At 39.9% G+C, this 22,690-nt stretch overlaps 1 protein-coding gene across 1 annotated transcript in view; it reads right to left on the minus strand.

Moving 5' to 3' along the window:
* The window catches only part of LOC140727203 (transmembrane protease serine 9-like), a 125,466-nt gene that overhangs the window by 49,453 nt on the left and 53,323 nt on the right, over positions 1–22,690 (minus strand). Inside the window, exons 15-21 of the mRNA XM_073044470.1 lie at positions 19,733–20,001; positions 14,406–14,542; positions 11,232–11,419; positions 10,056–10,214; positions 7,927–8,026; positions 7,053–7,281; positions 6,768–6,892 (exon numbers count right to left, since the gene is read on the minus strand). Coding sequence (XP_072900571.1) covers positions 6,768–6,892; positions 7,053–7,281; positions 7,927–8,026; positions 10,056–10,214; positions 11,232–11,419; positions 14,406–14,542; positions 19,733–20,001 — 1,207 coding nt within the window. The remainder of the gene's footprint in view (positions 1–6,767; positions 6,893–7,052; positions 7,282–7,926; positions 8,027–10,055; positions 10,215–11,231; positions 11,420–14,405; positions 14,543–19,732; positions 20,002–22,690) is intronic.

The raw sequence follows: 22,690 nt of genomic DNA on the forward strand, positions 1-22,690 counted from the left end.
GGATGCTTAAAAAACTTCTAGTAAATTAAAAAATCATTCAAACATGAACTTACATAAGAACATGAAACAGGATTGTAGGGCACATGAACTACTGCGTAAACTCTGCCATTCAGCAAGGTCATGACTGACCTCATTTACAAATGCCATTTTACTTCCCTCTCTTTCAGTTCTCCTTGTGTCCACAATTCCATCCTCATAGTTCAGTACAACTAATGATCAAACATCTGCAGTCCCTCGGATAGAAATATTTTAAGTTTTTAAGCTGTCTAAGTGAGAAGATTTCTCTTCTCAGTTCTATGTAGCCAACCTCATATTCTGAAACAGTGCCTTTTACTTCTACATTCATCTCCAATGGGAAAGAATATTTCTACTGCTACGTCCTCCAACAATTTTATTTCAATAAAATCATGTCTCATTCCAGAACGTTAGAAAATGTAGGGTATAAAAGAAGTTTGCCTGACCTATTTCTTCTAAAATACAACTCAAAGTGAGTTTCTTGTTAGCATAAAAACCAAAGAATTATACTTCCAACAAAACAATGGAGTGTCACTTCATAAAATGAGGTAACTTGCCATAGTAGAACTTCATCAAACATTAAAATTTCAGTTAAGTTTCACGCAGTGTATGTCCATACCCAAGTATTCATGAAGGTCTTTCTCCAAACCCATGAGCACTACGTTCTCACAGATCTTATAGGTTGCAAATAGAAATAGAGTGCACTTTTCAGCAAATCCATCACCTTTCTCATATTCCTAGAATGGCGTAATATGAAGGGGGAGGAAATTCTGTCTTAATGACAAAACAAGAATGCCGAAGATACTCAGCATGTTTGATGGAAGGAACACCATAAACGAGGAGAAAGCACATGTTGGAAAAACTGAAAAGGAACTAATTCATCAGTAAAAATTCATAAACCTGTTGAATGAAATTAAGCCCTTACAATAAGCAAAGAAGTCTAGAGAGCTCTGGGTTTATTATTGATAATGGTCACAGGTCTTTCCCTGAAATGAGGAGAGAGAAGTTTATGAGAGAAAGGGAAGAACTGGATATGGTGAATAAAGGAATATATTGCATTCTGTGCTGTGACTTAAGGGTTATTTCTCAAGCAAAACATATCCTCCTCGCTGACAATCAACACTGGTGCATCTCAGGGGCGTGTGGTTAGCCCACTGCTCTACTCTCTATATACACATGACTGTGTGGTTAGGCATAGCTAAAATACCATCTATAAATTTGCTGATGATACAACCATTGTTGGTAGAATCTCAGGTGGTGATGAGAGGGTGTACAGGAGTGAGATATGCCAACTAGTGGAGTGGTGCTGCAGCAACAACCTGGCACTCAACGTCAGTAAGATGAAAGAGCTGATAGTGGACTTCAGGAAGGGTAAGATGAAGGAACGCATACCAATCCTCATAGAGAGATCAGAAGTGGAGAGAGTGAGCAGCTTCAAGCTCCTTGGTGTCAAGATCTCTGAGGATATAACCTGGTCCCAACACATCGATGTAGTCATAAAGAAGGCAAGACAGTGGCTATACTTTATTAGGAGTCTGAAGAGATTTGGCATGTCAACAAATACACTCAAAAACTTAGGCTGTATCACTGTCTGGTATGGAGGGGCTTCTGCACAGGACCAAAAGAAGATGCAGAAGGTTGTAGATCTAGTAAACTCCATCTTGGGTACTAGTCTACAAAGTACCCAGGACATCTTTAGGGAGCGGTGTCTCAGAAAGGCAGCGTCCATTATTAAGGACCTCCAGCACCCAGGGCATGCCCTTTTCTCACTGTTACCATCAGGTAGGAGGTACAGAAGCCTGAAGGCACACACTCAGCGATTCAGGAACAGCTTCTTCCCCTCTGCCATCCGATTCCTAAATGGACATTAAAGCTTTGGATGCTATCTCACTTTTTAAAAAAATATACAGTATTTCTGTTTTTGCACATTTTTTAATCTACTCAATATACTTAATTGATTTACTTGTTGATTTATTATTATTATTATTATTTTTTTTTTTTTTTTTTCTCTCTACTAGATCATGTACTGCATTGAACTGCTGCTGCTAAGTTAACAAATTTCACGTCACATGCCGGTGATAATAAACCTGATTCTGAATCTGATTCTGGAACAATAGAGGCTGAAGCTGAGGGATACAAAAGTTTGACAGGTCTGGGTAAGACTGAACAGGAAAAATCCTAATCTGTCCATGAAGATTAAGGCCAATTGCATTCTATTAGTTTTATGGGTTTCAAAGAATGAAGTCAATTTGAGAACCACATGTCTATTTCACAAAAGGTGCCTGATGGGCCAATGCAATGCATAGCTTGCAATATTGTGTACCCCTTCCATCACTTCAGTAGAACTTCTATGTGTACCTGGTGCATGTACGCAAGATTTTCAAATCTATCTTTATTGATCTTTCTCCAATATGAGAGGTCATGGGCCAGAGATTTGCAGGAATAGGTCTTTATCAAAGCATCCAAGTGTATACTTCAATCTTTTTCTCTGTCTGACTGATAATCTCTTCCAGTGACTGAGCTTGAAATAGAATGTAGGTTTCAGAAATCTGGTGCTGGCAATGCAATTGACTTAGTCGACCCAGTGTAATGAACTAAGTGTAACTATGCCTCAAAAATGAGAATATTATGCCCAGAAGAGAACACTGACCATGGACCATGGTGCACTAGTTCTTGCAATGAATATGGAGGTTTTTATGGAGACAGGATTGGTGATAAGAGCCTTTTTTCCCCTTTAGTAGAAGGTCAGTACCTAAGGAGCTGATTTCAATGGAATTGTGCAAAGAATTAGCTGCCAGATTAGAATTTGTACAATGGTGGGATACAAGACCATAAGACCACAAGACAGAGGAGCAGAATTAGGCCATCTGGCCCATCGAGTCTGCTCCGCCATTCAATCATGGCTGATCCTTTTTTCTATCTCCACCTCAATCCCAGTTCCCAGCCTTCTCCCCATAACTTTTGATGCCATGTCCAATCAAGAACCTATCAATCTCTGCCTTAAATACACCCAATGACTTGGCCTCCACAGCTGCATGTGGCAACAAATTCCACAAATTCACCACCCTTTGGCTAAAGAAATTTCCCCGCATCTCTGTTTTGAAAGGGCGCCCCTCTATCCTGAGGCTGTGCCCTCTTGTCCTAGACTCTCCCACCATGGGAAACATCCTTTCCACATCTACTCTGTCTAGGCCTTTCAACATTCGATAGGTTTCAATAAGATCCCCCCTCATCCTTCTGAATTCCAGTGAGTGCAGACCCAGAGCCATCAAACGTTCTTCATGTGATAACCCTTTCATTCCTGGAATCATCCTTGTGAACTTCCTCTGGACCCTCTCCAATGCCAGCACATCTTATCTAAGATGAGGGGCCCAAAACTGTTCACAGTACTCAAGGTGAGACCTCACCAGTGCCTTATAAAGCCTCAGCATCACATCCCTGCTCTTGTATTCTAGACCTCTTAAAATGAATGCTAACATGGCATTTGCCTTCCTCACCACCGACTCAGCCTGCAAGTTAACCTTCAGGGTGTTCAGCACAAGGACTCCCAAGTCCCTCTGCATCTCAGATTCCTGGATTTTCTCCCCATTTAGAAAATATTCCACACATTTATTTCTACTACCAAAGTGCATAACCATGCATTTTTCAACATTGTATTTCATTTGCCACTTTCTTGCACATTCTCCTAATCCGTCTAAGTCCTTCTGCATCATACCTGTTTCTTCAACACTCCCTCCCCCTCCACCAATCTTTGTGTCATCTTCAACTTGGCAACAAAGCCATTTATTCCGTCCTCCAAATCATTTATATACAGCACAAAAAGAAGGGATCCCAACAGCAACCCCTGCAGAGCAGCACTAGTCACTGTCAGCCAACCAGAAAAGGATCCTTTTATTCCCACACGCTGCCTCCTACCAATCAGCTAATGCCCTAACCACAATAGTAACTTTCCTGTAATACCATGGGCTCTTAACTTGGTAAGCGTCCTCATGTGTGGTACTTGGTCAAAGGGCTTCTGGAAGTCCAAATATACAACATCCACTACATCCCCTTTACCTATCCTACTTGTAATCTCCTCAAAGAATTCCAACAGGTTCGTCAGGTAGGATTTTCCCTGAAGGAAACCATGCTGACTTTATACTATCTTGTCCTGTGTCACCAGTTACTCCATCACACCATTCTTAACAGTTGACTCTAACATCATCCCAACCACTGAGGTCAGGCTAACTGGTCTATAATTTCCTTTTTGCTGCCTTCCTCCTTTCTTAAAGAGCAGAGTGACATTTGCAATTTTCCAGTCCTCTGGCACTCTGCCAGAGTCCAATGATTTTTGAAAGATCATTTCTAATGCCATCTGTAATCTTTAAACACTTCCTCTTTCAGAACCCTAGGGTGCAGTTCTTCTGGTTTGGGTGACTTATATACCTTTAGATCTTTCAGCTTTTTGAGCACCTTCTCTCTTGTAACAGTAACTGCACCCACTTCTCTTCCTTCACACATTACGACATCAGGCAGACTGCTAGTGTCTTCCACAGTGAAGACTGATGCAAAATACTCATTTAGTTCATCTGCCATCTCCTTGTCCCCCATTGTATTTCTCCTGCCTCATTTTCTAGCGGTCCTATATCCATTCTCATTTCTCTTCTATTTTTAACATACTTGAAAAAACTTTTAGTATCCACTTTGGTATTATTTGCTAGCTTGCTTTCATCTTTTCCCTGCTAATGATTTTTTTAGTTGCTCTATGTAGGTTTTTAAAAGCTTCCCAATCATTTAATTTTTTGGTCTGTTGTATGCCCTTTCTTTTGCTTTTACAATAGCTTTGACTTCCCCTGTCAGCCGTGGTTGTACTGTTTTACCATTTGAGTATTTATTCATTTTCATATGGACCCACTGCCCATTTGGAATAATGTAAATCACATAGCAATGAACTACAAAGACAGGATTAGTCAGAATAGGCTTTTGGATAGCAGGAACATGATTGGATGAGTGGCTTTCTCCTTTGCAAAATTCTGTAATTCTCTAAAGATACAGTCAGACCAAGCTCCAGTACCCAAACTGGCCAAAACACAGTTTTCAGCAATTTCACCTTAGGTGCTGAATTTTTCTCCAGTTAGTCTTATCAAAGAATTTAACAAAGCTCTCAGTGTGAAGATACACAATGACATCAGCATGCTTGCCCATCTTTCTGTGATGGGATACTCAATGTCTGAAAACTGTGTCACCAAACAAAAGTGCCATGGTTTGATTTTCAATGTCAGGCAGCAATGAGCCTGGATTTGTTGTCTAAGATGTTGAGATGTGTGTAATTTAACCACTACAATATCAGCTTTATGCATGTTACGTTTTCCTGCTCTTAACTCTTTCTCTCACCATATTTATAATCATAGAGTTCCTCGGTCCTTTCATCTTTATCTTCAATAATTTACATACTTCTGAGAGCCATGTTTCACTTACCCAATCTACCCGACCTATTTATTTTGCTGATTACTTTCACTGCTTTTATGAAATCTTTTTCTTTAGACATTCACCATAGTTTCTAGAATGCAAACAAAACAACTCTAATAAAGTGTTGTAATGCTGAATATAAGCTTAATAAAACTGAGTCCATTTCCCAATGATCTCCTTTGTAAATGTTCAAATCTGCTCCAACCACTGTTCCCTCAAACCTGCGTGGGTGCACGGCCACACAGTAACTGAAATGCTCCCATGCACGTGGCCTCTGGGGTCACACAGCTGGAGTTTTATTTTATATAATGTTATTATTAAACTGCTGCACAGCTTTCAGGCCACATAGAAATTTCCTGCTCAGAGCAATGGTTGGTCCATGCAGCTGTAAAAAAGTTAGAGAGGAAGTTGATTCCAACACAAGTTTCTTGGCAGCAGAACTTCTTTAAGACAGAACAGTGCGGAACTTAATGACTACTTTATGGTGTTCAGTTGTTTTTTTCTCCAATTATCATCAAAAATTTTCTTCCAATTCCAGGTATCTGAACAGACCTGCTGCTTAGAATCTGCTGGAACACCATGTTTCAATTGTATGGCAAAATTAAACTTATTACAGTTAATGCAATTTCAAATGAATCAAATCTCCATGAAGGCGAAATTATGTTTTCCTTTCAGTTACCGAAAATGGCACAGACATTTCTTACAATGTTTATATGGCATTTTACACCCAGGGATTAAGAGATGAAAATCTTTGCGTGGTTAATTTATTGTTAAAATCTATTTTTGTAAAAGAATCAACTGAAAACTGAAAACGAAAGCATTTCGTTTTCTTCGGCCAGAACTGTGTCAACTTCAGAAATTTTAACTAATTGCTTTCTCAAATCCCATCCTCATAAACTGACACAGCTTCTATGGTTCACTTTACAAGGACAAGTGGAAAAGCAACTCCAGCCATTCACTCTGACGGGAGTTACTGTGCTAAATCTGCAATACTATATGATAGTGATTAAACATAAAAATAAATTTGGGCTAAACTACATTTAAGTTTACCCTGTACAGCAAGAAAAATTCGGCAACCGTTCTCCTTTTAAAACAGGATGGTGGATTTATTCTGAATTGCCTGTAATCAGATCCTAAGTGATGGTAGTCAACAGAATGAGTTCATGGATAATAGCACTACAACCATAAGCCAATAAGACCGTAATACTGAGGAGCTGAATTAGGCCATTTGACCCATCAAGTCTGCTCCGCCATTCAATCAATGCTGATCTTTGGCAAGGTAACAAAAATGGTTTGCAACTCACATAATTTTGGACAGCTTGCGCTTGTGAGATGAATTGTTTTGAGCGAGGGTCTCCCAGTTCATTGGTGTAGGTGAGGTTTGAGATTTCTAGACTTCCACTCAGATAAAAAATGGAGATAGCAGGTGCTGAAAAAGAAAACACCATAACTTGCAATCTGCAGGTAACAGAACTTCTGTTTACTTGAACAGAACAATTAAGCTGAATGTTTACTGCACTGTTAAGGAACCTGGACAATAGCTATTTGACTTGTAATATAAGCCATCACAGTGCAAGATTTAAACTTACACAAGCTGTAACAAAGGGCTGCAATGATTGCTGCCACTGTGAGAGGGATTACAGGCAGGGAGCCAAGGATCCATCTTCTGTCGGATTTACTTCTGGCCAGTCTGTGGGAGAACTTTTCAGGGCAGAGGTATGTTCCGAGTGCTAATGGATCAACAGAACGGACCGATGAAAGATTGAGACACTGATCGGAAGGCAAGCTCCCTTTGTTATATTCTGCAATAGGATATTTCTGTAGAGAAAAAAAACAGAAAGGAGTGTAAACACCTAAAATACACTAGGGTTTCTTGATGAACGTAATGCGCTTGAAGCGTACGCAGTGATTCAATTACCTTTTGCAACCTCTCCTCCGGAATCAAAATGTTCCTGGACAATATTTTACAAGTTGCCAAAGAAATAATTGTGCATTTTTACTTCAGTACAATGAGAAATGTTTACATCAAATGCTAGTCTTCAAGTTCCGAATATTTATACGAGGAGTCTTATCAACAGCAAAAAATTAACAAATCTCTCTTTAATACCCGTATTAACTATTTTGTAGCATTAGAGGTTTCATTCCGAGGAAATAATTCATATGGAGGACAGCTTATCTAAAAATATCTGCCGACTATGAATCTCGTTAATTTGTAACCATGTGAATAATGAAAATACCCCGAGTTTTTCATCCTTTATAAATAATCGAAATACATTATACCTAACGAGCAAAATGTCTCTTTTCAATGCTATGCTGCTTATGGCGGGATTTAATTATGAAGATAAACTGATGCTTACGAAAATACGATTAAAAAGTCGTGCGTGAGGATGAAATACTTCGACTGCATTCTTCGAGTAGGGTTAACATTAAGCTGATTTACATTTCTGCAAGATGTGACCTTACCTGGCCGGAGGTGAGTCTTTCCTGCTTCTGCTGGTGAGCGGCTATTTCTGAAATAGTGAAGACCTCACTGATCCGTTGTTTTGAAAGTATTCGCATCGCCCTATTTCGTTAAAAGCAGAATCTGCTCAGGATCAGCTCTTCCACAATCTATAGATCCTGTAAAGGCGCCGTGAACGAAACGACAACGACCCTACTTGTCTGCCAAGCTATCCCTATCATAGAGCTTGTAATCAAATTTATACAACGGTGCGATTCCCTCCCACTTACACTGTCGGCTGCTGCCGAGTGACACGAATAGTGAAGCCGGTAAGAACCCAGCAGTAAGTACACAGCCCCGCGACTGCCCAGGTGAAGCTTCTGGGCAGGAGGGGAAGCGTCTTCTGGGGGAACTGCGCCGCCCTGAGCCCCCGTTGCGAATCCAGCCTCCAGTGCCACAAGCACTTACTCCTATCGCATGTCTTCAAAACAGGGTCTTCAGAAATTACCTTAAAACGCACCCGATAACATCATATCTGTCGTGCTAGTGCACGTGTCAGTATCTAATGAATGGTCACTAACGTTCAGTGTTATTTTCCCTCGTTGTAGATGGTGTCTGACCCTTTTCAAGAAAGATTTGAAGTTTATTGCCCTAACTGAGCACCTGGATTGTTCTTTTCAGAGGCTGTTAAGCAATCATATTTCTCCGGACACGGGATAACATACGGTAGCAAGGATTTTCTTCGTGAAAAACATTGATAACACCAAAGATTTTTCGGGGGAACAACCCGGTGATTTAATAACCACCTATACTGAAGTACTTGAATTAGAGTACAATTCAAGGTCATGATGGGATCTACACCGACGTATCTAGACCACTAATCAAGTCTGTGGAAATCGGTGCATCTACCTTATGTTTTTGCAAATTTTTCTATCTGTTTGTATCTGACAGATGATCTCTCCCGCTCTGCAACGTCAACTATGAATGCAGTGGCATTTCTCACATCTTATATTGCCAGAAACACAAACGAATCTCCTATATAATTGCACTAAAAGATAAACACGTAGAATTATACCTCCGAGACAATAATCCATCTGACAAATTGAAAATGGTCCAAGTATGTCCTGTTCGGGAAAATGGGACAAATCCAATTGGCCAAATATCCCCCAGTCAATCTGCTGTAATATAAGAGTTGTGATGGAAGGTATCAGGACAGTACCATCAGGAAACACATACTCACCTAGAAGCATCTCACTGGTCCTCGTTTTGGGTTTCTCCAGCTCCATAGCCAGGGGCCAAAAGGTTGAAATCCAGAGGCGGAGTGAGACATCAAAGCAGCATTGTACAAGTGAAACCAGTGGGAAAACACTTCATTAATTGGAGTATATTCTGCATAAAGATTGTTGTGTTTGTTGGAAATCAATCACCCCAGCTCTAGGACAATAGTGCAGGAGTTTCTTGGCCCCACCATCTTTAGCTGCTTCAGCAGTGACTAGAGAGAGGACATTCACTGAACTGTATAATACTCAATGCTATTGTCAGCTCCCCAGCAAATGAGTCACGCAGTCCATACCTTCACTCAACAAATTCTGGACAACATTCAGACAGAGATGATAAGATGCAAATGACATTCTCAGAGGTGCCAACAACCTTCTCAACAAAACAGAGCAACCATCAATCCTTGACGTTGCCAGCAACACATGTTCCTGCATCAACACCATGGGAGTCACTGTTGACTAGAAACTCAATTGATCCCACCACATAGTGGTGACAAGAACAGGTTGGAAATTAAATATCCTGTGGCAAAAGGATCACATCCTTTTGTATTTTGTTAGTATTTTGTTTCCATCATTTATTAGAGACAAGTCAAGGATGTGATAAAATATTCTCCATTTATTTTAATAAAAACTGGACCTAAAACACCATCCCAGACAAAGCAGCCCACTTAATGGTACACATCCATTACTTACATATAGTCATTTCATAGCAGTACATAGTGACTGCAACATGTACTGTTTAAAGAAGCCACTTTATTGCACCTAGGCAACTCAGACAGCATCTCCAGAATCTGGTACCTTCTTCACCAAAGTCGATGGCAACAAGGGCATAGACACATAATCACCTGCAATGTTCTCTCCCAGTTGCACATTACTCTGATTTGGAAACACGTTGCTGCTCCTTCATTGCGGCTGAATTTAACTCCTGGAGCTCCCTACTCAATACCAATACAGGAGTACTTTCATTGGTACTGCAGAGCTTCAAGATGGGTCTCACCATCATTGTCTCAAAGGCAATTAGAGATAAGTACCAGCTTCACTAATAGATGAAAAGCAGTTTGAGGGAATACTAATGCATGGTGGTGCAATGTCATTGCTCTCGCCAGAATTTCTTTGCCTTTTCATGTTGTCTCTTAAAATAATTATATTGATGAAATGCAGTTGTAAAAATAAGCTTAAGTCTGCCACAAAGCTGATTTTCTGGCAGGATTTGAAAAACAGTTTTTAATGATTCTGAACGAAGTCTACATTATATGTAACATTTGCTTTCTGCCTGGATTTACTTTAATGGATTGAGTAAGTAATATTAAAATTGCAATCCTGGCATGATTGTATGTTTTAAACATTGTGTCTAATATACATAAATGGTGGCTAGCTACCTTGAAATGTAAAGTTTAATATTTAAAGGTACATAGTGTAATTTTGTTGGTTTTCACTGAGTCCTGTCAGCTTGCCCTGATTTCCGCCTTTCACTATCATATTTATATTCTGCATGAGGGCAGTGAATTTGGGTGTAAAACAGACAAGGGTAGAATTAAGTGCAATTTCCAGGTGAAATTTTCTAAATACATTTCCTGGAACAGCATTCTAAGAGGAAACATTCAGTCGCTTAGATACTGTAGCTATTTCTTAATAAAGGTTAATGTGGAATGCGATGATAGAGAATCATGGTGGAGTTATTGGCCATGTGAGAGAGAATGGTTACAGGGAAATAATCAAAGAAATGGATTTGTTTTCAGAGCTGGCATAGATTCAATGGGTGGAATGGCCTCAGTTATAAGAGAATATCTGCACATGAAAAAAAGGAAAATTGTGGGAAAGAATTCTATCAATTAAAATATCTTATAAGGCCAGTAGCAATTTAATCTTGATCACAGAATATATTACATTTTCATCATAAATAAACATACATAAAATTTCCACAATATAAGGTGACTGTGGAAATTGTGTTCTTGTATAAATAGCATAATTAAAAATGGTTATATTTACTCTATTATCAACATTGATAAATAAGTAATATTTTGAACTATAAACAATGACATCTGCATAACTATGTGAGCTCATCAGTTTTTGGCAAAGCAGAGATATGTTGCTGGATCCAGGTAGCAAACTTTGATACTCTTGTATAGACCCCTGGAAAATTGGGTCTTCCACATCCATGACCCCAGCTGACAATACCAGTGAGAAACCACCTTCCACCAACTCTTTCTTGACAAGATAATGGTCCTCCGGAGTCGCCCTGCAACATTAATACATATCCTTAAATACTGGTTGTTACAAAGTATTAGGAGGCATTTATTGATGACTATAACAATATTTTAGTTATGCAATACATGAGAGTGAGAAAGAGAGAGTGAGTGAGGGAAGGAGATAGAAAAACAGAGAGGAGATAGTGAGCTTGAGTGAGAGAGAGAAGGAAAGAGAGAGGAGAAGAGAGAGAGAGAGGGGAAGAGGGGAGAAGAGAGAGAGAGGTATAGGGGAAGAGAGAGAGAAAGAGAGAGAGAGAGAGATATAGAGAGAGATTGAGATAGAGAGAGAGAGAGAACCACATCTCTGTTCACAGTGGACCATCAGTGAACAATAATAGCAGAGCAAGAAGGCAGCTAGTTCCCAATGCCCTCAATACCTTCTGGACTCAAGGCCTCAAACTCTGGAATTACTTGTCTGAAGAATTCTACTTCTCTTATTTCTGTCTTACTTTAAGGCAAGTCTTTGACCTTTCCTCTTCCACCAATTTCCAATTATCTTTTGCTCCCATCCAATCAACTACATACTTTTATGCAGCTCAGTGCCAATTTTTTATTCTGACTCTCCTGGAGACTTTAGCTTCTGTATCACAGAAAGCCATTGTTATCTTCTTCACTTAGCATATTATCTATAACCTATATTCTTAATAACTTACATATGGTGTAAATATCCCAGAATCAAACCACAATGTCAGTGAAATACTCTCAAGAAAACAGCAACACCAGGACTGTCTGATCAATTGTTCAGCTGAAAGATTGGTTTGGGAAAATAAAAAGTCATATACGAGTGTGTTGCCACAAAATCATTTAGAGTCTTCCCCAACCAGAAGCCCAAGATGAACCGTGAGATCCATTATCTGCTGAGGGCCATATCAAAAGCATTCAAGTCTGAGGACCAAGAAAGCTACAAGAGGTTCAGGTATGATCTCGGGAAAGCCACCTCACGGGCAAAGTGGCAATTCCAGACGAAACTTGAATCAATGAAGGATGCTCGACAGTTGTGGCAGGGCTTGAATACTATGACCTCTTTTAAAGTGAAATCAAGCAACATATCATCTATTGAGCAAACACGAGGAAATCTGCAGATGCTGGAAATTCAAACAAAAACACACACAAAATGCTGGTGGAACACAGCAGGCCAGGCAGCATCTATAAGGAGAAGCACTGTCGACGTTTCGGGCCGAGACCCTTCGTCCTGACGAAGGACAGTGCTTCTCCTTATAGATGCTGCCTGGCCTGCTGTGTTCCACCAGCATTTTGTGTGTGGTGTTGTTAACATGTTGTTAACATGTCAAAGTGTTTTGAACACTTTGAACATCAAAACATGGAGGAACCATCAAGGACTTCCACAGTCCCAATAATCCTGAGACTTCAGTCTCCGAGGCCAATGTGTGAGTATCATTCAGGAGGGTGACCCTATGGAAAGCATCCAGCCCAGACAGGGTACGTGGCCAAGTACTAAAAGTCCATGTTGATCCACTGGCTGGAGTGTATCTGAGATCTTTAACCTCTCACCTCAGCACTGAGGTAGTCACTTGCTTTAAGCAGTCTTCACTTACACCGGTGCCCAAGAAGAGCACGGCAACTTCCCTGAATAACCGTTGTCCAGCAGCACTTACATCCGCAGGGATGAAATGTTTTGAGAGGTTGGTGATGAAACACATCAACTCCTGCCGGTGAAGCAACTTGGATCCATTCCAAATTGCATACCAGAGAAACAGGTCCACAGTAGATGCCATCTCATTGGCTCTTCACTCAACCCCTGAACATCTGGACAACAAAGATGTGCTTTTTAAAAAAATCAACCACAGCTTGGCATTCAATATTGTCATCCCCTCAAAACTAATCAATAATCTTCAAGACCTTGGCCTCAATACGTCCTAGCGCAATTGGATCCTCGATTTCCTCACTTGCAGACTTCTGTTAGTTTGGATTGGCAACAACATCTCCTCCACAATCACCATCAGCACAAGTGCACCACAAGGCTGTGTGTTTAGCCCCCTGCTCTACTCGCTTTACACTTATGACAGTGTAGCTAAGCACAGCTCCAATGAAATATTCAAGTTTGCTGATGACACTACTGTCCTAGGCTGAATCAAAGGTGGTGATGAATCAGCATACAGGAGGAAGATTGAAAATCTGGCTGAGTGCTGTCATAACAACAACCTCTCATTCAATGTCAGCAAATCAAGGAGCTGATTATTGAATTCAAGAGGAGGAAACCAGAGGCCCATGAGCCAGTTCTCGTTGAAGATCAGAGGTGGAGGGGGAGAGCAACTTTAAATTCCTCAGTGTTTTCATTTCTGAGGATCTATCCTGGGCACAGCACGTGCAAAGGAAGCAGAGCAGCAGCTCTATTTCCTTAGGAGTTGGCAAAGATTTGACATGACAGCTAAAACTTTGACAAACTTCTGTAGATGTGTGCAGGAAACACCAATGCCTTTGAACGGAAAATCCGACAAGAAGTGGTGGATGTGGCCCTGTCCATCACAGGTAAAGCCCTCCCCACCATTGAATACATCTGCATGGAACATTGTCGTAGGAGAGCAGCAACCATCAAGGACCCCCACCACCCAGATCATCCTCGCTTCTCACTGTTGCCATCAGGAAGAAGATACAGGAGCCTCAGAACTCACACCACCAGGTTCAGGAACTGTTATTACCCCAACCATCAGATTCTTGATCCAAAGGGATTAACTTCACTCAACTTCATTTGCCTCATCATTGAGATTTTCCCACAACCTGTGGAATCACTTTCTTTTCTTTAATAATACATTTACTTTGAACCTTGAAATGCTTCTCAAAGCACTTATGGAGAACATATGTAATGAAGAATTAAATCACTAAATATTAATAAATTTCTGTAGTTAAATCATTGCCTTAGAATGTGTACACAATCCAATACTGTATTTCTAACCATTCTTTTCTACTTACTTGTTTACCAGTTAATTCTAACTTGAAGCTTGCTTTTAAACTTACACGACAAGCGTCTCTTTTGCCAGATAACAATCCTGCACACAGCATCCGTGGGGTTATAAGTCCATAGGTGGAACGACAGAGAGACTGATTTATGATCTCAACCTCTGCTTGTTGAAGAATGGTAGGGTCACTGTTATCTTCAGCAAGAAAAAAAATACAAGGAAAATGTACAGTAGAATTTTAAAGTAGTATTTTATCCAAGGGTAATTGATAAAGATTAGTTATAACTGCTGTATATTCATTGCACCATCAGTAGATATCTATAATATAAACAGTGAAATGGTAGAAAATAAATTACTTGTTCCCATATATTTATTAGAAAGATCATCTGAAAAATAGACGTGGAAGTTTTGCACTGAACAGAATTAAAATACCATGGTCTGGAGTAAGACTGGGGTCTATGATATTGGTCACACCCTTTGATTGTAGGTGTCACTTTTACCTGTGATTCAGGCTTTCTCAAAGACAAGAGCATCCTTGCCACAGTTAAGTTTGATGTAGCCTGCTCTTTATGCTCCACCCATACCTTGATCATATTTTCTTTTGTTGGTCCCAAATTTATTGCAGGCAATGCCACAGCTGCCCTGACAAGTGGAAATGTCCATGAACAATCAGTGGGCTAACAGCAACAGATTCCCAAGGCCCGTATCCCATTCAACTTCATTGGCTTTTTAGACAGCTCACTGTCTGATTGAAAGATTAAAGTAATTTATAAAATCAATGAAGACTAATAAATGAACAGTATCAAGTTTTAGAGATCAAATGAAAGCATTTAAGTCAAGTAAAATAAAGAAAAATAACAACAACTTCCCTGAACTTAACTTTCTACTCTAGGTTGATAACCCTTTTCTAGAGAGTGGCTCCATGCCACCTATGGCTCAAATAACACTGAGGGGCCAGATGAGAAGTGCAACCAGTGCTTCTGTTCAGTAGATCTTATTTCTAGCCTTGTATTCAATGGTGACTCCAGTGGTGGAGAGCAAGGTTAGGGGCACTGGCAACTGAAGTCCAACACACTCCTGATATATGTGTTGCAATGCACATGCTCAGAAATCTATAATAAGCTGACTGGTGCCTTGCACCCAGCCATTGTTGCTGTACAGAGCAGCCGGAGAATGAACATAGCTGGCAATTCGACTCAGCTGGGAGAGGGTAGTTAAGGCCTGGTCTGTCTTATCAGGTAAATTTAAAACATCCAATGCACTATTAGAACAGAAGGTAATTCCTGCTGGTATAGTTTCTATTATTTTCTTACTAATTATATTGATTACTAATTGTGTTGAATACAACAAAACAAATCTTCTCTTCGTAGATGGAACTTGTGGAACAAGGATAACTTGCTTCCCCACCAACTTAATAATCAAAAAATTCAGAAACTAGATACCAGAAACAAAAACTGAAATTAGTGGAAGCACTCAGCATGTCAGGCAGTATCTGTGGAAAGAGAAATTTGCAAAGAAGCGACAACAGCAGGTCAGAGTTTCTTAATGTTGAGGGGTAAAAACAAACCCATGACCACTTTTTACCACTCAGCACTAAAATGGGTTAATTGCATTTGCTTGTAAAAATTGTGTCTGATTTATGTTTTTCTTGTGAATGCTGTTTATATGATACAATGTGCCTCAGATGCTGCTTCAGGTATGTTTTTCATTGCACCTGTCCATAAGAACATAAGAAATAGGAGCAGGAGTCGGCCATCCGGCCCATCGAGCCTGCCCCGCCATTCAGTAAGATCATGGCCGATCTGACCATGGACTCATCTCCACCTACCTGCCTTTTCTCCATAACCCTTAATTCCCTTACTATGCAAAACTCTATCCAATCTTGTTTTAAATATATTTACTGAGATAGCCTCCACTGCTTCATTGGGTAGAGAATTCCAGATTCACCACTCTCTGGGAAAAGCTGTTCCTCCTCATCTTTGTCCTAAATCTACTCCCCTGAATTTTGAGCCTATATCCCCTAGTTCTAGTCTCACCTACCAGTGGAAACAACTTTCCTGCCTTTATCTTATCTATCCCTTTCATAATTTTGTGTTTCTATAAGATGTCCTCTCATTCTTCTAAATTCCAGCAAGTACAGTCCCAGGCAACTCAATCTCCCCTCATAGTCTAACCCCCTCATCTCAGTAATCAACCTGGTGAACCTCCTCTGCACCACTTCCAAAGCCAGTATTTCCTTCCTCAAGTAAGGAGACCAAAACTGCACACAGTACTCCAGGTGCGGCCTCACCAGTACCCTGTACAGGTGCAGCATAACCTCCCTGGGCTTAAATAGAATGTGCATATGAAAATAAACTTAACTTTGACTTAGACAAAAAAAAAGCAGACATAATAAAATGAAATATCAGAATTTGGAGAATTCAGTACTGAGTCCAAAAGGTTACTATGTGCCCAAATGGAAGATAAGCTGCTCCACCTCAGGTTTGTGCTGGGACTCATTATAACACTGCAGACAGCTATAGACAGATCGGTCAAAGTGGAAGTGAGTAGGAGAATTAAAGAGGCAGGTAATGGAAAACTTGCTGTTGCTCCTGTGGACTGAATGTAGGTGCTGTGCAAAATAATTACCCTATATGCATTTCATCTCTCCAATGTAGAGGACCACATTGTAAACTCTGCACATCTCCTCTGAACCCCCCCCCCCCCCTCCCCAGGGACAGAGGAAGAATTGAGTTCCCCTGGTTTTCAATTTTGACATTCCACAGATCATCTTTCATAATTTCAGTCAACTCCAACAAGAATCCACCATCTTCCCCATTCACTTCCAGCCTTTCTAAGGGACTGCTCCCATCACAACTCGCTAGCTCATTCTTCCATTCTCACCAAGCATTATCCTCTGGTGTTTTTCCATGCAAATGCACCAAACGGAATTTCACCTCTTCCCTTCCCACAATGCCAAATAGTATTTCCAGGCAAAGCAATGAATTATTGCACCTTTTCCAACCCAGTATACAGCATTCCATGTTCTCAATGAGGCCTCTTCTATACTGGAATGACCAAAAACACTCTGAGTGTCTGCCTTACTTGTGTTCAGTCCGTGGGCAACCTAGAGCTTCATGGTGTTTCCCTCCATCACAATCCAACTCTGATCTCTTTGTGGCTTCCTGCACTGTCAGAATGAGTCCCGGTGGAAGCTCAAGGAACAGTATCTTCTGTCTGGGCACATTGCAGCCTCCCAATTAGAATATTGTATTCTCCAACTTCATAAAAGTCTCTTTTATTGCCTATATGAGAACTGGCCTCATTTGCTATAGGTCACCTATCTGTAATATTTTTTTCCCTTTCCATTAGCACAGTTTAACCTGACAATATTTTTAAATACAAATCACATTTCTTTTTCATCCTGTAATCTTCTATATCAACAAGTGATCTCCACTGCAACTCTGGCCTCATGCTATCACAGATATTCCCTTTGTCCTACCATCCCTTCCCTCAGCTTCTCTGCAATTTAAAACTAAGTATATTTTTTCCTCTCTTTCCTGGTTCTGACTTAGGGTTCTCAACCTGAAATGTGAACTATTCATCTTTTCAGATATGCTGCCTGACCTACTGAGTGTTTCCAGCAACTTGTAATTTATTTCTTTGCTAGCTCTCTAAGTTATGATGCAACTGTTGGGATCAATGTGGAACCTGAAAACTGTGCCTTAGATGGAGCATTTGGATGGTGTCTGTTTGCCCTCAACGAATAAACTTGAAATTCTGACAAAATGCTGGTGGAACACAGCAGGCCAGGCAGCATCTATAAGGAGAAGCACTGTCGACGTTTCAGGCCGAGACCCTTCTGAATGTCAGTCTGAATGATTGTTTTCCCCTCCATTTTACACACATCATAGCCAGAAATTCCAATGAATTGGTGAAGATCCAGTTTTTCCAAGGAGAGTTTGAGAATGTTCATCTCTTTTCTTCTTCCTGCCTGGTAATCTCTTGTTATGGTGGTCTTAAATAGCGTCTCAAGTATACAAACACATGGTGTCCCCATTAGAATCTATTGATATAATTAGGTTGTAAAGGCCATGGCCCTGGCAGAGAATGCTGATGTTGTGTTGCTTAGCCTGCTGGTAGATTAGGAGAATTTAGCAAAGATATCAATATGATTTCTCTCCATTGCTTTGGGGTGTCTGTTATTGGAGGTTTATGTTTCAAAACCTTACTGGAGGGCAGGAAACACTGCTACCTGGTATACTGTTAGTTTTATATCAATTTGTGCTCTTAATCTTCAAACTCTTTCCCTCAGCAGGCCAACGGCAATGGGTGATGAAGATTAAGCAGAGGTTAGTTCAACAGGCAAGATGATGCAGACATCCTTGTGGTCTCATATAGTTTGATAGGTGCCAATAAGGTCTTGTGTTTGTCTCCCTGGGAAAATAGGGAATTCAGTTTTGACAAGACCACGCTTCAAACATTTGGTCAGGAAAAGGTCAGTTGGAGTTAGATTTTTCTACTTCCATTTCCAATCATACCTTACCAGAGAATTCTGTATTTTTTGACTCTGAGGTAGATTATTGTCTCCTTTCAGGATGTACACCAGGATTTTTTCAAGATTGAACAGGAAATTATGAAATAGAGTTGGTTATAGTAATATTACATCTACAATTCAAGCTGATGAACTGGGGGGGGGGGGGGGGGTATGAAACTGAACCACTCTGTAGCACCACCACTGGGAAACCGTACAATTAGGATGGGAGATAGGCTGCTTTGATTATTATAAGTCCCAGGAGTAAATATAGTGTTGGTATAGCAAGTGCATCTAAAAGTAATATTTTAAAATTTAACATTATTGTGTAGCAGATATGGAATTACATTCAATGACTTCTAAGTTAACAAGTTCATACTTTTAATAGGAATATTAATTATTCTGCAATATTAGCATTATTCTGGCTGAACATAAAAAATTTTTTTAATGAAAATACTGCTGTGTTTATTGATGCCGGTATTTCTACGGATGTGCTGTAGAGAACATTCTCTCTTTCTTTCTTTTTTTCAACCTTTTTATTGATTTTGATGCTAATTTTATGTTCATGAAATATTGTCTAGTTTCCCTTTAAATATCTTAGATGGTCCATTAAAGCAGTAGACAGGAATGTTTAGAAATAAGCATATAGTTTTGTATGTTAACATTGCAATCACTTCTAGGCTCATGTTATTTTCTCACACCTTCATTTCCCAAAGTAAATGTAACTGAAGGACTGCTAACTCTACAAAGTGTCAATGCCATTTACTTAAGAACAAATATTTTTAACTATTATAAAGCAGTGCATGATGTATTTCTATAATACTTTGTCTAAATCCTTTACTAAAAGTATCATATACAGTAAATAATCTTACCCATTTCTTGTTTTTGTCCCCAGCCAGTGACCCAACATCTCTCTCCGTTTGGTACCACTTGAGCCAGTGAAGGGACGCAGATTGGTTGGATTGTCGATGCTAGTCTGTCTGGCCAAGGTGTTTTCAGTTTTAACAGCGAAATATCATAGTCAAAGTTCCGGCCATTGTAGTACTCATGGACAAGGATTCGTTTAAGCTCACTCTTAAACCTTGCATTTCCTTGAGTATGCATTCCTAAATGAGCCACCCATGGTCTGGGATCGGACATCCTTACAAAAAGCAAAGATTCACATTTTTTTCTGCAGTACTGCTTCTTTGCTTTGTGGTATGACAACTGTTCACTGCATCACACTACATAACAATCCTTACTTGCGTAAGTATTCCTGAGACTATGAATAGACGTATATAATTACATATAATTACTTCACAATTTTAAAAGAGCTGTTGAAAATGCGTGTTACCTATTAATTTCTGGATCACTGAGTATGAGTAAAGGAGAAAAAAATCTCGTATTTACAAATATATATTCATGTATAGAACATATATTCATGTTTTGAATATATCCAGAAGCATTTTAACCGAAGTACTATTGGGTTGTAGGCATTGTCACACAAGTGCAATGCTGTTTGTATAATTTTTGCCCATAAGATTAAAATGCTACATAATTACAACATTTATCATATTTTCATATTTAAGTTAAATTTCCTGGTATAATCCTGAATGTTCATTTTCATAATGGAGGCTAATTAATAATGTTACCTAAGGACAAAGGGGGGGGGGGGAGGTGGTACAGTGTATTACTTTACTTTTACTTTACTTTTAAATTAAATTTACTTTTATTAAATTGCCAGCTATACATTCATCATGGAGATTTCAAAAACTTAAATGTGAAAATATTCATTTTGGATGGAATTAAATTTCATTGATTCAGCAGGAATGTGAAATGAGTGATAGAGAATTGACACTTTTCACCAAATCATAAATTCTTTTTTGATGAATACTGTCCAACTTGCACAGTGGCTGCTTCACCTAATCTAACATCTTCTTATCAGCCCTTGCCAATTGCCTAATTACAGTATGTCACTGGCATTACACACTTCACAGTAAATGTACAGAAGACTGTATACTAAAGAGGTCAATCAATCCAGGTCTTTCCCAATTGGGAACCATGGATGAACTAAGAGATTCGTTCCCTACTGAAGTCTAGGCCTGAGGTATTCAAATCAGGCAAGCTTGACCTTTGTAGGAAATCTTAGTACAACCTTTGGAAAGCCATCAGAGATACCAGACCAAGCTGGAGACCCAGACTGCGGCGAGGCTTGCATGCTGTAACGGTCTACAAAATGAAGTTGGGAAATATCACTGACAACAATGCATCCCTTCCTGATCAGCTCAATACATTCTTACAGAAGGACAGTGAAATGACAGCACCCACCCTGACAGTCTCTGATGTACATGTACAAATGTCAGATTAGTCTTACAGAGAGTGAAACTATGGAAAGTGAATGGTCTGGATGGAGTCCCAGCCATGTTCTCAGATCCTGTGTGGATCATCTGGCAGGAGTATTTTCAGACATCTTTAACCTCTTCCTACTCCAATATGAACTTCTCAATGGCTTTAAGAAGACCAGTATCATGCTGGTGCCAAATTAAAATAAGGTAACATGCCTTAATGACTACCACCATGATGGCTTCAAGATGCTGTCTTTGCACTCATCGACTCTAGCATCCCAGACAACTTCAACCTACTACCCAAACAGGCCGATAGCGAATGCCATTTCCCTGGATCTGAACTCATCTCTGGAATATAAAGGGGCTACACCAGACTGCAATTAATTGACCATGGCTTTGTTTCTACAGCTATATAAAATTTAGTGAGACTGCACTTGGAGTATTAATTGCAGTTCTGGTCGCCTCATTATAGCAAGATGTAGGGACTGGAGAGGGTGCAGAAGGATTTACTGGGATGCTGCTTGGATTAGAGGGCATGATGTGTAAGGAAATGTTAGGCAATCTTTGGCTGTTCTCCCTGGAGCATTGGAGGCTCAAGAGAGACCTGATAAAGGATTTTAAAATTATGAGAGATGAGAGGCACAGAAGGGAAGACAGTCAGAATCTTTTCCATGGGATAGAAAACATCAGAGGATGTGCTTTTAAGGTTGGGGGTGGAGTTTGAAGGCAATGTGAGGGGTAGTTATTTTTTATGCAGGGGGAGATAGGTGCCTGGAATAGGTTACCATGGTAGTACTGGAATCAGGCAGTTTGGGGGAGATTAAGAGGGTTAGACACATGATGATAAAGGAAATAGAGGGATACGGATGATTCACAGGCTCAGCAAGATCAGTATGACATCATGAGCTGAACGGCTTGCCCAGGGCTCTACTATCCTACGTTCTACTTCCAGCATTCTATTTACCTTTAATCTACCTCAATGTAATTATTTATGGACCAATCTGTCTGGATGGCATGCAAACAAAAGCTTTTCAGTACATGTGACAATACTAAATCAACTACAGCTCCAATCCTCCATGGCCCTTAATGTTTGGAAGTGTCGGCAGTAAATATGAGTAGACCCTACATTAACCAGGCTCAGGTTCTTTTATATGGAAACAGGTACATGGAATCTCGTACTAAGTGTTGCCCTATGAGATTCTGTATTTAACGGAAACAATTGCAAAGAGCCCAAGCAAGGTGGCTGGGATCCTAAACAAATTCAGTAAGTATCACAATGATGTGTAGAATATGGGAAAAAAGACACTGATACCACAAACGTGAGTGTTCTTTACCCTGAAAGATCAGTTTGTGTCATGTAGTAAAATACAAGTAACAAAAAAGTTTCCTTGCCTGAATCCTGGCTTTGCTGCACACCTGGGTAAAGCTATTTGTGGACAATTGTGGAAAGGAATCCCTGGATTTTTGTTTCATTTGCATAACTCACACCTTTTATTTACATGAGAA

Source organism: Hemitrygon akajei, chromosome 5 (assembly GCF_048418815.1).
Source record: "Hemitrygon akajei chromosome 5, sHemAka1.3, whole genome shotgun sequence".
Taxonomy (NCBI): domain Eukaryota; kingdom Metazoa; phylum Chordata; class Chondrichthyes; order Myliobatiformes; family Dasyatidae; genus Hemitrygon; species Hemitrygon akajei.